Below are 15396 nucleotides of genomic sequence, written 5' to 3' on the forward strand. Positions count from 1 at the left end.
ACAATATTTACCCAGATTTTGCCAAGGCTTTCGACAGTGTACCCCACGAAAGGCTGGAAATCAACTGGAAGGGTACGGAATTCGGGGAATGTCCCAGCGTGGATAGTAAAGACTTCTACATGACCGCAAGCAATGTGTGGTGATTAATGGCACGAAATCGTCATCTGTACCTGTAACAAGTGGCACCGCAGGGTAGTGTATTGGGCCCGTTGTTTGTTTGTTTCATAAATGATATGCCTGACGTTAACACCTCCATACAAATGTTTGCCGATGACGCCAAGTTATTTCGGGAAATTAAGAACCAAGCGGACTGTGAAGAGCTGCAGAAGGACCCTGGTGGGCTCCAGGAATGGTCGAAGGAATGGCTGCTGAGATTCAATGTCACGAAGTGTAAGAGGATGCACCTGGGGCGTACCAACGGTAAGGAGAAAAATTATGTCCCAACGGGATGAAGAAAAATGTGTACTGAAGGAGACTGTGTGAGAAGGACCTAGGTGTGTATATGTTGACAATGAGCTGAAGTTCTCGGCCATTAGGAGAAGAAGGTAACCAGGCAAATAAATTATTGGTCTTATAAGAAGGTCGTTCAGATATCTAGACGGTCCGTCCTCGTGACGATCTTTCAGGGAGGAAGTGCTTCCCCATCTGAGTACTGTCACCCCCATCTGGCCCTCGGAGATATGCTAGGGACTGTCAGTTGGTTGAAAATGTTCAAAGGAGGGCCACCAAGCTGGTGCCTGCACTTCGGCATCTCAGCTACCCTGCGAGATTGGAGCGCCTGAACTTGCCTAGCTTATGTCACTAGCAGACGGGCAAGGGGGGGGACCTAGTTGAGGTTTATAAGCATCTCAGGGGGCACTACTGTGTTGGAGTTACTTTGAGCTGGCGGACGCTCGCCCCACAAGGGGGTCACAGCTCAAGATTGAAGAAGCTGCAAGTCCGGGAAACCGTGAGGCAAACTTTTCGGAGGAGGGTTAAACTTCTGGAACAATCTACCAGAAAGTGTTGTGACGGCACCGAGTGAGCTCTTTCAAGAGTAAGACTTGACCAACACTGGAGCGGTTCAGGCATATCCAGGAGCCGGTGCATGCCCAGTATTTGCCAACAGTGCGTGACAGAGACGTGACCGATCGCCCGGCGGTTAGCGAGCCGACCTTTTGGTGAAGAATATAAAGGAAAAAGAGTCAGACCGATCGCCCAAGGGCTAACAAGCCGATCAGGCGGCGAAGAGGATAAAAGTAAAAAAAGTAAAAAGTATCTATAGGGTGGCAGCAGCAATAGGGAGTCAACATAACCTCACCTTATATCACCTTATTTAACCTCATTAACCCGATTTCCTCATGCCTACTAACTCCTTATACTATTATATTTCTATTCTATATATTAATTAGCGGTTAAATAGCTCATAACTCACGAAAATCGCCACTAAATATGGTAGTTGTGGGAGTCAATTGCATCCGCTAGAACGGCTCTGTTGGATGTGACGTCAATATATGTTGTAGAAATTACCACGAACACTTGCCATAGCATATTTTAAACGGCTCTGTTGGATGTGACGTCATTATATGTTGTAGACATTACCACGAACACTTGCCATTAGCATATTTTAGTGTATTTTCTCTTTAATAAAACAATTTATTACTGTTTTTATTGAGGTTTTAATGTAATAATCTGACTATTATATTCTAGTTGAGGCTAAGTTTTTTAATATTTGTTTTTAATATTTTAGCAACATGATTTATTTTGCTCACAAGAGATATTTTTCCCAGTACGGTTGAGCTTCTATAAAAACTAATACATATTTAAGCTTTTATTTATCTTACGGTCAAGCTTAATTAACACAATCTTATTCATCTACCTATATTAAAATATATCTATATGAGAATGGGGAGGTAGAAACTTGGTTAAATTCAATAGTAATAAAACACAGTATTTACCAATTACACTTCCCCAAAAACAGAAGATCTCCCATCAATCACATTTCAGGACACAATCATTCTGCCAAATTCTAAAATAGATATACTAGACCTCACCATATCCTCTAATATATCACTGGAGCCACACATCCTCAACATAGCTAAACCTAACCTAACCTAACCTCCTGAAAGCTGGTAATACTGTACAGATGCCGTAGCTACTTCACTCCTGTACAGTTGGTTCAAGTATATAAGGGATTCATTCGTCCTAACTTGGAGTACTGCTCTCATATCTGGGGTGGCTCTGTTAGATAGGGTGGAATCAAAGGTATTTCGTCTTAACTCTCCTCCTTTAGTTGATAATCTTTCTCCTCTTTCTCTTCACCACAATGATGCTTCACTCTCTCTCTTTAACGGGCAATGTTCAGTGGATTTGGCAGCCTGTGCATATCTATCTACAGTATCTATATCTAACTATCCATCTATCTACAATATATATCTATCCATCAATCTACAGTATCTATTTCTCCATCTACCTACAGTATCTATATCTAACTATCCATCTATCCATCTACCTACAGTATCTATATCTACCTATCCCTCTACCTACAGTATCTATATCTACCTATCCCTCTACCTACAGTATCTATATCTACCTATCCATCTCTCTAGTGTTTGTTATACACCACTCACAGGGTGATGGCTCATAGTGTCATCAGTGACCGCGGAAGTTGTAAATAACTTAAAGTGAGTGTTAACTAGTAAGCAAGCTGGAAAGGCACCGTGCCAGCTGAAACCAAGTCGAGTTATAGGTGCCACAGAGACTTTAATTTTTATTTTGTTTGTGTGCTTTCTCAAGGACTGAAACTGTGCCTACAATACGTACACCATTCACAGGGAGATACAGTGTACGCAGTCGCAGATGACTTTTTTTATATATTTTTTCTCTTTACTTTTTTTAAATAGGTGTAGATCTACACAGTCTGCCCCCCCCCCCCACCACACACACACAACAACCATGAGTTTGATATGTGAACACTGCAGGGAGACGTCGGATATGGAGGATACAGGCCCACTTACAGGAGCCCTGCTGGTTGACAAACTGGAGCAAGTTGGGAGAGATATCCTTGCTAAGACTGAGGAAGTAGCCGATAGAATGGAGGTGGTTGCTAAGAGGAGTTATGCTGACATATTAGCAGGGCCACGGGGGGTGGCAGAGAGTAATGCAGGATCAGTACAGGTTCTACAGCAGCTAGGGACTCTGAAGAAGTGTGTCGAAGAACTGAAAATTAACCGACCTACTGTTAGGGGAGAGGAGGAACACCAGGAACGTTTCCAGCGCAGGAACAATGTAATAGTGGTATTGTAGTGGATTCCTCCCATACAAACGCTGTTTGTCGCTGAGTAGCCGACCCCGCGAATTCCCCAGTGTATGCCTCGTGGTCTAGGTCAACCAGCGCCGCCTTACATGACGGAGGTCAACTATTAAGCCACGCCTACCTCCGCTATATAAGACCTGACCTCGTGGTGACCTATCTCTCTTTCTACCTGCAGCCAGTCTTCAAGTAACACCACCTCCTCCGCTCCTGCCTGGCGGCCCTCGCTCCCGCCGGCGAGCATGGCGACCCACAAGCTGGTCCTCCTCTGAGCACCCTCACCAACCAGCTCTCTCTACTCAATGCTTGTAACCACGATGCCTTCCCAGCACCAAGCTGCACTGTACATCCAATATAAGATGTATACAGAGAGCACATTGTGAGTTTCCTTTCTCCATCCCTTCCTGAGTGTGATCAAAATATCCCATACCCCACAGTATCAACTGGCCTGACTCATTAAGGTACAAGAACGCAGACACTACGATGAATATCATAACTAGTGAAGTGATCCACTTAATCGATAAATATATACCCAAGACCAAACCCAGTGCTTCTAGGAATACGAGAGGATCCCTACACATGAATCATGCGGCGGTCGACAAAATTAAGAAGAAAACCCAGAAATTCAAGACGTGGGTTGGGTCAAACGATGAGCAAGACAGGAGGATGTATGCAAGAGCAAAGATAGAGTGTAGAAGGGCTGAAAAGGAGTTCCAGAGGCTGGTTACAAGCGAGGTCAAGTCAAACCCAAAGGTGTTTTATCGTTATGCAAAGTCGAAATTGAAAACGCGAGTAGGAGTATCAGACCTGAGGCTGGTGGAATTTAAGCCCTAAAACCGATTACTGTATTGGCGGAGTAATACTACAGCTGGTGGACCGGCAAATGCAAGCAAAAACATGTTGAAGTCGGCTCTTAAAAAGCTCGTTAATTGAGGGATTGCTCGTTAACCGAAGTTAAGAATCTTATGGAAGGTAAATCGTTAACCGAAATCTCGTTAACCGAGGCGCTCGTTAACTGAGGGACCACTGTATTTTTCCTAACCTAACTTCTTCTATATTAATTGTGTGTGCATACCATCATAAAGTTAAGATAAAATTTTTCCTACAACATAGTTGTGTGTCGTCAAAAAGTGGAGTTTGGGGGTCGGCCCGGTCTCTATTTCAATTAATCCCATATGTTATGTTGTTCACTTTACGCGTTTCTCACTTTCTGCGGTACCCTGTGGGTTGTATTAACCGCGTAAAGTGAGGGTTGACTGTATATCTATAGAAGAACCAACACAGAAATATTTTGGTCAAAAAGACGTAATATAAGAACATTTATGAATGAAAATATTTTTTCAACACATACATTGGTTATTTTATGATATAATATGATAATAAATAAACCTGTACAAAACACTTGAATTTAACTCACCACAAATGATGTTGAGTGAGGTGAGGTAAGGTGCTGCTATCAGAGTTACTGGAGGGGCACTACTGGCTCCTGCCTCGCCCTCTACAGTATTCTACCAACAAATACACACAAAATAAATTACAAAATTCGTAAGAGCAAATTTCCGTAACCCGGGGGATGACTGTAATGTAATCCCATTCGTGAAACGGATGCAGCTTAAGAAACTGGACGAATATTGACTGTGAACTACCATGACTTATATGTTAAATTAATGCCACCACAAAGTTATACAAGGGTTTACTTTTATAAACCTTAAAATTTCTTATTCATTAAATTTTTGATGAAAAAAAAAGAAAAAACTAAAAAATCAGATTTTTTTCTTCAAAAAAATCATTGATTTAATCAAGTGATTAAATAAAATTGATTTAATCACTGCTAACCCTGGGGCCCAACACCAAGTTTGGAGACATAGACAGAGAGACCAGCACAAGACCACAGACAAGACCACAAGAACACCGTGCAGACCTCAGACACCACGGGGCAACCAGCGTCTTCGTTAACTAAATAGACACTGCTGGACATCTGCCCAGGTGGGAGAGGTGCCCAGGTCTTACTGCAGGGCATGAACAAGAAGACCAGAAAACCCCTGGAAGCAGCTTACATCACGCTGTACACCCAAACAGGCCGAGTGACCTGGTCGCACACTACAGCCCAGATGGCGGCTAGAATGGACAACAGTGACACCAAATGAGATGTGCCTTACCGCTGTGGTACATATGTCAGTAACCCATACCATGTATTTATTCCTTTGACACATCAGGAATAAAGGTCCATCTCTAAGGCATGTTTCCTTCACCACCAAACTACTGTAGCACCTTTACATGGTTCAATATACCCCTGTAGTGTCCCACCCCTTGAAGAAGTACTGTGATGTAGGAGAAGTCAGGTGAAGATTTATACTCAGGTCAATACCCAACATATATTGGCTTGGGTTAATCACATCGTATCTCCAACTACACTTTGAAAACTTCCACTATCGTGAATGAGTAAAGACACCAAAATCTGTATATGTGTCGGGACGGTGTGAGATCTGCTCGCATGACTGTATTATTTCTTGGTCAGGATATCAGTAGTACAGGTAACCAATCTTGTGCTGCTACTAACTCCAGGCAACTAGTACAGTACTACAGATGGGTGTAGGAGGACCAAATTGGGGTATACAAACATCTCACTACTCTGTTGAGTGCCCATACCTGGAGGTGGTGGATGTTTGCCCCACAATGGATCACAGCTCAAGGTTGAGGAAGCCGCAGGTCCAGAAAACTGTCAGGACAAATTTTTTCGGAGTGAGAGTTGTGAACTCTTGGAACAATCTACCAGAGACAGTTGTGACGGCACCGAGTGTGAGCTGTTTCAAGACCAGACTTGACCAACACTGGAGCAGGTTCAGATACATGTGGAGCCGGTACATGCCCAATACTTGTCAACAGTGTGTAACAGAGACCCAGTACATGCCCAGTACTTGCCAACAGTGTGTAACAGAGAATCAGTTCATGCCTAGTACATGGCAACAGTGTGTAACAGAGAGCCAGTACATCTCCAGTGAAATTGTCAACTGCCCAGGTAACTAACGAGCCAACCAGTGGTGAAGAAGATATAAGTAAAAATAAAACATATATACCTGGCAATAATGGACAAATAATAAGGTTCATTTTATTACCATCTTCAGCTGGTAAGGAATTATACAGAAGATAATGATGAGGAACAATAAATTAAGAATACTTTATTGTTACCATTAAGCTGTTACAATTCACATATTTATACTCATTGTTATTTACATGTTAAGTCTCCCAAGATGCCATCACTCACTCAGCTGGCTCAAATGTGTAGTGGACGACACCTTCTTGAGGGTATTGTTTGGGCAGCTGGAAAGAAAATATTTAAATCATAAGTAAATGAGGTGATAAATTAATACTTTTAACACGTATAGAGCAGACTGTTCACCAGGTATACAGGTTTAAAAAAAAAAAAATAAGAATGAAGGAAACTGCAGCAGGTCTATTGCCCCATATTAGACAGCCCCATCTACACCCAACCCCTATCACTCATATATCCATCCAGCCTGTGTTTGAAGCTAACGAGTGTAGCCGAGTTAATGATGATGTTTGGTAACTTGTTCCACTCATCCACTACCCAATGTTTTCCTATTTGGCGTCTAAATCTAAATTTGTCTAATTTAAAACCATTGTTACGAGTTCGCTCCTGGTTGGATAGTTTGAGTACCTTTGTTATGTCCCCTTTGTTTAGCCCTGACTTCCATTTATAAACCTCGATCATATCGCCCCTCACTCTACGTCTCTCGAGGGAGTGCAAATTAAGATGCTTTAACCTGTCTCTGTACTCAAGGTTCCTAATGCCCGGGATTAGTCTTGTCATTCTCCTCTGAATTCTTTCCAAGGATTCTATATCCATTCTGTAATACGGTGACCAGAATTGAACTGTGTAATCCAATTGAGGTCTCAAAGCGCAAGATATAGTTTTAAGATGACCTCGCTAGTCTTGTAACTAACATTCCTTTGTATGAACCCAAGCAAAAACACATTGTTTACTTGGCTTAAGATTCCTACTTACCATTACTCCTAAATCTTTCTCACAGTTGGATTTCTCTATAACATCGTTGTTCATCTGGGATCTGGTTTCCTATTTACATCTCCTATACTCAGTATTTTACATTTGTCCACATTGAATTTCATCTGCCATTTTTCAGACCATTCAAAAAATTTGTTTAGATCTTCCTGTAGTTTTGCAGAGCCCTCGTCAGACTTAATTACACGCCCTATTTTAGTGTCATCAGCAAATTTACTTATGTTGCTGTCTATGCCGATATCTATGTCGTTTATGTATATGTATAATAAATATTAATGGTCCAAGTACTGAGCCTTGGGGAACTCAACTAGTGACGTTGCTCCAATGGGATTTAGTGCCGTAGATGCTCACCCGCTTTTTCCTGTCCTGTAACCACACCCTAATCCATTTTAGAATATCTCCTTTAATGCCATGAGCCTCCACTTTTCTTATTAGTCTTTTGTGGGGAACTCTGTCGAAGGCTTCGCTAAAGTCGAGATATACCACATCATAATTGTGCCCCTCGTTCACTGATTCGAAAACTGATGAAAAGAATGTTAACAGATTAGTTAGACATGAACGCCCGCTTGTGAAGCCATGTTGGGAATCATTGATCAACTTGTGCTTCTCCAAGTGATTTCGAATAGAGTTTGAAATGATTGCTTCCAGTAATTTGCCTACAATTGATGTTAGACTGATTGGGCGGTAGTTAGAGGATAGTGATCTATCCCCCTTCTTGAAAATCGGTATTACTTTCGCTATCCTCCAGGATTCTGGTACTACACCCGTTTTTAAGGACATGTTAAACAACTTTGCTAGGGCATACTAAGCTCTTCCTTAAATTCCTTTAATACTCTGGCAAATATCTCATCAGGACCTGGCGACTTATTAGGCTTTAGTTTGTCTATTTGCTTACTAACATCGTTACTAGTCACTACTGTCTCGCTTAATCTATTTTCTTCACTATCTCTGTATATAGTCGGTGCCTCGGGTATCATGTTTAAATTTTCAGTGGTGAAAACTGTTGAAAAATACCTGCTCAGATTAATTATTGCTCATTTCTCTGTCGTTATCAGTTAGCTCGCCGGTATCTGACTGTATTGGTCCAATCTTTTCTCGTGTTTTAGTTTGATACATTTGAAAGAATCCGTTGGGGTTTGCTTTAGCCTCCCTTGTTATCTTCAGTTCATTATTCATCTTTATTTTCCTATCCCGGTCTTAACCCTACCGGCCAATACCTTGTAATAATCTCGGAGGTAAACTTCACCACGATTAATTCTCCAACCTATAGCCTTCCTTTGTCCAATAATATTCTTTTCATAATTATTTATCCATTTAGGGTCATTGTTGTCTGATCTGAGTTTTCTGTATGGTATGTTCTGCCTTTGTGCATTAAGTAAAATAAATACATTTGTCTATAGGTTGTTTCATTGTGGTTCCTCATATGCCAAGAATAACAATGTCATTATTCTGGTGGATGTGTCTCATAAATACAGTATTTACTATTGACCTCAGAATATCTCCTAATATCAAGTGCACATGGCCCCAGAAATTACCCCAAATTGGCCATGATATTGGTCAGATTTCAACATATTTCTGGGGCTTACATCCCCCTGGGTGGGTGGGCTTGCTGTTCTCCCACCCACAACTTTTTGAACCCCCCTTCTGAGAACCTGGATCTGCCCCCATTTTGGGTTAGGTAGGATATAAATATTGGTGGAACAGCCGGCAGAAAAACGCCTAAATCGTAATGCGGCCCATGACTGAGTAAAGGTTGCCCATGCCTGCTGTATGCAAATAACCTAACCTAACCAAACCAGGTCACTGGCATGTAATTAATCACTTCTGTTCATAATATATTTTCAACAATTTAACTGCTATTTCTTTTAAATCAACTCATTATTACCAGTAATAATACACATCCACACGATACACACATCCACACAGACAGACACACATCCACACAGACACACACATCCACACAGACAGTACTCACATGAGGCCAATGCATCTTGTTATCCTCCAGGAGAAAGTAAATGCCCATAAACCCAGCCATGACAGCGAAGAATGTCAGAGCTTGTTGTCTTGGGGAGAATCTCAGCTTCTGGGACGCGTTCACCCGGTCGAGGCCGTACATCTCAAAGTCAGCGTGGATCTGACGGGGGAAAAGGGTGAAAAATAACGTAGAGTAAATAATTGATGAAAATAATAAAAAAAAGTAAATAAAAGATAAGAAATAAACTAATATAAATAATTGATAAAAATAATAATAATAAGTTACTAAATAATTGATGAAAAAAATGAGATATGAAATAATAACAAAAAATAAATGATAAATAATAAATAAATAAATATTAAAAATAAATATATAAATACAATAAGTCAACACACGTGGCTTACTTCCAATAAGGTGAACGAGAGGTTTCTGCATGGGCCCTAAGCTGTAATTATTGACAAATGTACCAAAACACGCAATACTGGCCCACCTGACGATTACCCCACTACCTTATCTAACATTAACCTAACCTAACCAATATTTTTTTACGGAGATTAATTTAATGAATCTTGTCATTCTGTTTGTTCTTTTGTCTTAAATTAAGTGATTTTAGATGTATATAAAAACTTAAGCTACGATATAGTGGGATTTTAAACACTGTTCTCTAAGTACACTTGTGACTTAAGAACGTCCTCAAGAACCGTACAGATCATAACCTGCAGACCCCTTCTACTGTACTGTATTCATGACGTAAAAAATAACAACGTTGATATTTGTTGTCCGTTTTGGATGAGAGTGAAAGCATTAGCCCGCCCAAACATAGGTCACTGGCTTATATTGGGGCCTGGGGGGCAAAAATACAATAATAATAATAATAATAATAATAATAATAATAATAATAATAATAATAATAATAAAGAACCATAAATAAAACAAACGAAAAATCAATAGTGAGAAACAATATATGTGTGTTGTGCTGTGAGGAAAATAATAGAGACCCTGCAATGGACGAGTCAACGGTCGGAAAATTATGAGTATGATGGCAGGTCAATGGGTGAAGAAAACACGGAAATTCTCTCTGGTGACGTGAAAAATAAAGTGAAGATAATGGAAAGCTTAATGGAAAAGATTTAATACTGTAACTAATATTTTTGATGTTGGTTTATGTAAGTGTGGGATTGTCAAGTGAGGGTGGCAGTGTGGCGTGTGCTGCCGAGTATGATGTTCCTTTATATTAATACTGAAGTTAAAGCAGTCTGTTGTTCCTTAGTCTAGTGTTCGTTGGTGCTTTAATTAGTACGAAAATAAACTCGTTAAGTCAAGTTTAGGCACTTTCATTGGCCTCCAGAACCTAACCCTATTTTCCCCATTAATTACAGTAATTATATATCATGATTTAGTATACAGTAAGATCTCATATTTCCCGAGTAATATAAACTGGAAAAATTGCGCCAAATTCGAATACATAAACTAATGGGAAAAATAACAATATAGACTGGCCACTCTACATCAACCTCTGATTTTTCCATTTATAACCTCCAGATGATACAAGTTCTGCCTTTATTGACCTGATTGTGCTTTCCGGAAACTAGTTTTTAGGCCTTCCTCAAGTAACTTAATCACACGCTGCTTATCCTGGATCGAGTACTTGACAAACTTAACTCCCTTATGATAGTCCCGGTTCACCTTTTCCTTATTTGGCCGCTTAGGTGAGTCTGTCCCACCCCCACCAGTAGGACCCCCAGTAGAGGTAGAGGCCATGATCTTGACTCGACAGGTGGTAGCACCATCCAAAATAGCACACAATAGCAGCCCAGGCGGTCGCTAGGATGACGCGGGCTACAACGCGATAATGTGTTCTTGTAAACCTCTTTTGCGTTCACCACCGGAAATTCGATCACCAAAACGCTTCTTGGAAACATCCTTCTTACCTTGTCTTTCCGTATTTATCGCTAACACAACAAAACTGGAGAAAATCACGGAGTAATTGACAGAAACCGTGTGATTCAACTGATTACGTGATGAAAACAGAGAGCGCTGGTGTAAACCGTCATTAGTCCTCACTGCAAAACATTCTATTTACTTATTCTTTTCATACAGTATTTATGGGTAACGGCTAAATTTTGAAAAAAAAAAAAAAGGAATTTACAGAGAACCTCTTAATGAACACTTCACAGACAAAAGACACGAATCAATTGAACATGTGATGTTGAATGTGAACTGTAAACATTGCATAACCCCGCACCACGCTTAAAACGTTGAGGATGGAATCGCGCTATAGCCATCATTTGTATGCATTTTACAAAGAGCGTTCCCCTATTCATCAATCGCGTTGCAACCAATGAGCATTGACAAAACACGAGTAGTAGCAGAAATGACTAACTGGTATGAGGGCTGTGACGTCATTCAAGACGGTGGCCAGCATTCAGCCCGCTGGATCTCGCGAAATTCACGATATTTTACGCCAAATATAAGACTCGGTTACATTAGGTAGTGCTCGCGAAATTCAAAAACGCGAAATGAAATCCCACGAAATATGAGATCTTACTGTACAGCGAACATCGTGGGACCCTATCTGGTGATATATCCCGACCCTACTGTATAAACATTCCAAACAATATTGATGTTATTTTAGTTTTGGTCATCTGGGGAACCTTAAGATTCTAACTACGGGATTAAGTATTTTAAACAATAAGACACATTATCTCTACGGGATTTCTGTTGCAAAACATTTTTCGATCTCATACGGAAAAACAGATCATAGGTTAGGTTAGGTTAGGTTATGGTTAGGTTAGGTTAGGTTAGTTTAGGTTAGGTTAGGTTTGGTTAGGTTACGGTAAGTTATAAGGTTAGCTTAACATACATCGGTAAAGGAGGGGGGTAGTAACTCAAAACTAGTGACTTGTGATAGAAATATAGGTCTAAATCGTTCATAACACATCGCAAACCATCAGAAAAAACAGTCACCATGTGTAAGTACAGGAATGACCTAAACTTAAATTTACCCACCACAGTCTATCAATTTACCCACCACAGTCTATCTCAAATCTAAACATGAAAACTCTTATGGTAGTTATAGTAAAAGTTGACCATTAATTAATATAAAAATGATGATATATCCCAGTGGTTCATTAGTGAATCATCAAAACAATAACAGCACTATGTTGTCCATCAGGCATTATCAAAAAGTCCAGACAATGTCATTACTTCTAAATTTACTCGTGTCTCCGTCTAGTACTGATATACTCTGTAACTGTACTGAAAAAAAAGAAGAGAAAGTCTACCAGGTGAGAGTACATGACAGGTGAGCTGGTGTGAACATGGGAGTTTTATATGTCCAAAAGAACATAAGAATGGAGGAAACTACAGCGGATCTATTGGCCCATACTAGGCAGCCCCAACCCCTATCGCTCGTATATCCATCCAACCTATGTTTGAAGCTGCTCTTCACGGCACATTTCTTCAATTACAAAATGTCCATGACTTAGACCATAAAAAACACCCTTAAATCTTATCTGAACGCGGCATTTGACTGCATCAATGAGTTTGAAACTGGTGACGTCAATGCAAATGGCGGTCCTGTTTCTAGAGAAATAAAGTTACAGGTATATCAACCATTATAGCAAGACTTTAAACTTTTATTACAAATTATATATACTGTATCACTCTAACATGTCAGAGTGTCAGCAAGGTCTACCACTGCCTGTACTGTATCACATTCTTGGATCAGATTATCAAATGTTCCTTCACAAATACATGAGAGAGAGAGCTAACTCACCGGCTCGCCAAAGTTCCTCCGATGCTCAGGGTAGTCCCAGTTACCGTAGGGGTCACGGCTCTCCGCTGACACGAGGGGCACGTCAGGGTAGTCACCATACCCCAGGCCATCGTCCGGGTAAGGTTTGTATTCCTCGGGGCGAAGACCGTACTTCCTGGCGGCCGCGGCTCGTTCCTCTGGGGTCACAGGGAAGGGACTGGGCTTCCAATCCTTATTCCAATCTAGAAAAAAGTGACAAAAATTGACAGTTGACGGGAAAAAGGAAGTTCATTATATCGAGGTTCCGTTAGGTGTTAGACCTCTATATAATGGATGATATGGAAGCGGAAGTTCATTATATCGAGTTTCTGTTAGGTGTGGGGCCTCAATATAATGGACTTTCCTCACCATATGGTCAGTCAAACAGAGGTTCACTGTAGTACACTCTAAAAATTATCACTCATAAATAAACCAAACCTAACCTAACCCAACTTAACCTAACACAACCCAACTTAACTTAACCAAACCTAAAAATACAACATTTAACATTCATTCAGTAGAGGAAGAAAATTTTTATTATTTTGTTATCCCCGACAGAAAATAATGACTCGGCATATATGGTTGGTTGGTTGGTTGGGAGGGGGGGGGGTGCTCCAAGGCTCAGTACTTAGACCATTACTTGTTATTTTATGATAATATTTAAGTTTCGGTCATCCGGGGTAATGTTGGCAGTCTAAATATCGGGATCTTTAGGTTAGGTTAGGTTAGGTTAGGTTAGTTTAGTTTAGGTTAGGTTAGGTGAGGTTAGGTTAGGTTAGGTGAGGTTAGTTTAGTTTAGGTTAGGTTAGGTTAGTTTAGGTTAGGTGAGGTTAGTTTAGGTTAGGTTAGGTTAGGTTAGTTTAGGTTAGTTTAGTTTAGTTTAGGGGTTAGGTTTTAGGTTTAGGTTAGTTTAGTTTAGTTTAGGTTAGGTGAGGTTAGGTTAGGTTAGGTGAGGTTAGTTTAGTTTAGGTTAGGTTAGGTTAGTTTAGGTTAGGTGAGGTTAGTTTAGGTTAGGTTAGGTTAGGTTAGTTTAGGTTGGCTTCTTTTCCTCGGTGTTCACGAGAGAGGCCGCAACTAACCTTCCTGCGTTTGAGGTCAGACTGTTCGACACAGCACTGACCCACATAGTGTTCACAGAAGAGAGTATTAAAAATAAACTGTCCAGGCTAAAGGTCCATAAGAGTCCTGGACCTAACATGGTGCATCCTAGAGTGCTAAGAGAGTTGTTTAACGAGCTTGCCGAGCCCTGAAGATCCTGTTTTGTAAATGCCTGGATGAACATATGGTCCCCAGTGAATGGAAAGTGGCTTATGTGAGTCCTATCTTCAAGAAGGATGATAGTCACTCCACGAACAACTATAGACCGGTGAGCCTGACCAGCATAATATATAAAATACTTAAATTACTGGAAGCAACAATTTCAAACTCTATTCTAAATCACCTGGAGAAACACAAATTGATCAATGAATCATGGTTCATTGATCAAGTTCTCTTCGTATTTCAGTGAACCAAAAGAGATAAATAATATGGTTAAAAACTTGTGAAAAAGACTTAACGTTTAACTACAAATTCTTTAACACATCCCGAACCCAGAATTGGATGGATCTGGTTAAGTTTATTGCGGCTATTTACTGTTATTCTAGACAGTATATAATTGTCTTAAAAGTGTTATTTGTCTTGTGTTACTCACTGCCCGCTGCTCGAGTCAACTGGACGCCGGTGAGGCTTCCTAAAGGTTTAGTTTTGAGGAGACATCTTGTTAGCGCAGCCATGTTTGCCGGACTCTATATGTTATAAAACTACCACGAACTCCGTAGCTAAATACCAAAAATTGTATTAATTTATTTAAAATTATAAATTAGCTCTAAAGGCAAAAATTTTAATTAAATCTTTATAACATATTATCTAGTATAATATCCATATAAGATATTTTTAAAGAGGAAATGATTTAGTAATATTTTAACTTTGTTCGTAGTTTTGTTACAACATTAATCTACTTGTTTACTGCTCTCGTCAGCTGAGTGGCCGAGGCTCTGGATTTTATTTTTTCCCAGGGTGAACACAGACGTTATAAACACTCGCCTTGTTTTTCCTAAGATGAACAAAGATCAATATTTTCCCAGGAGTAACAGAGACGTTATAAACACTCAACTTGTTTTTCCTAAGATGAACAAAGATCAATATTTTCCCAGGAGAAACACAGACGTTATAAACACTCAATTTGTTTTTCCTAAGATGAACAAAGATCAATATTTTCCCAGGGTACACACTCAATTTGTTTTTCCTAAGAT

The 15396-nt window shown here is 40.2% G+C and overlaps 1 protein-coding gene across 1 annotated transcript; it reads right to left on the reverse strand.

Annotated features, from left to right (window-relative positions):
• Window positions 1-6456: 6456 nt before the first annotated feature.
• Window positions 6457-14917, reverse strand: LOC121857549 (NADH dehydrogenase [ubiquinone] 1 beta subcomplex subunit 8, mitochondrial-like). The gene is made up of 4 exons (XM_042353633.1): window positions 14796-14917; window positions 13088-13308; window positions 9310-9468; window positions 6457-6613 (listed from the first exon to the last, which is right to left on the reverse strand). The coding sequence occupies exons 1-4, from the start codon at window positions 14875-14877 to the stop codon at window positions 6554-6556; spliced, it is 522 nt and encodes a 173-aa protein (XP_042209567.1). The 5' UTR covers window positions 14878-14917; the 3' UTR covers window positions 6457-6553.
• Between the last annotated feature and the right edge of the window lie 479 nt (window positions 14918-15396).

The sequence above is a fragment of the Homarus americanus genome, unplaced genomic scaffold (genome assembly GCF_018991925.1).
Source record: "Homarus americanus isolate GMGI-L3 unplaced genomic scaffold, GMGI_Hamer_2.0 scaffold19065, whole genome shotgun sequence".
In the NCBI taxonomy this organism is placed as follows: Eukaryota; Metazoa; Arthropoda; class Malacostraca; order Decapoda; family Nephropidae; genus Homarus; species Homarus americanus.

Excerpts from the sequence above, each read along its gene's own strand:
- LOC121857549 (XM_042353633.1), bottom strand. The coding sequence starts at position 14,877 with ATGGCTGCGCTAACAAGATGTCTCCTCAAAACTAAACCTTTAGGAAGC. Across the intron at positions 9,469-13,087 it reads GGAGGAACTTTGGCGAGCCG|ATCCACGCTGACTTTGAGAT; the intron begins GTGAGTTAGCTC and ends TTCCCCCGTCAG. Across the intron at positions 6,614-9,309 it reads ACAAGATGCATTGGCCTCAT|CTGCCCAAACAATACCCTCA; the intron begins GTGAGTACTGTC and ends TTTTCTTTCCAG.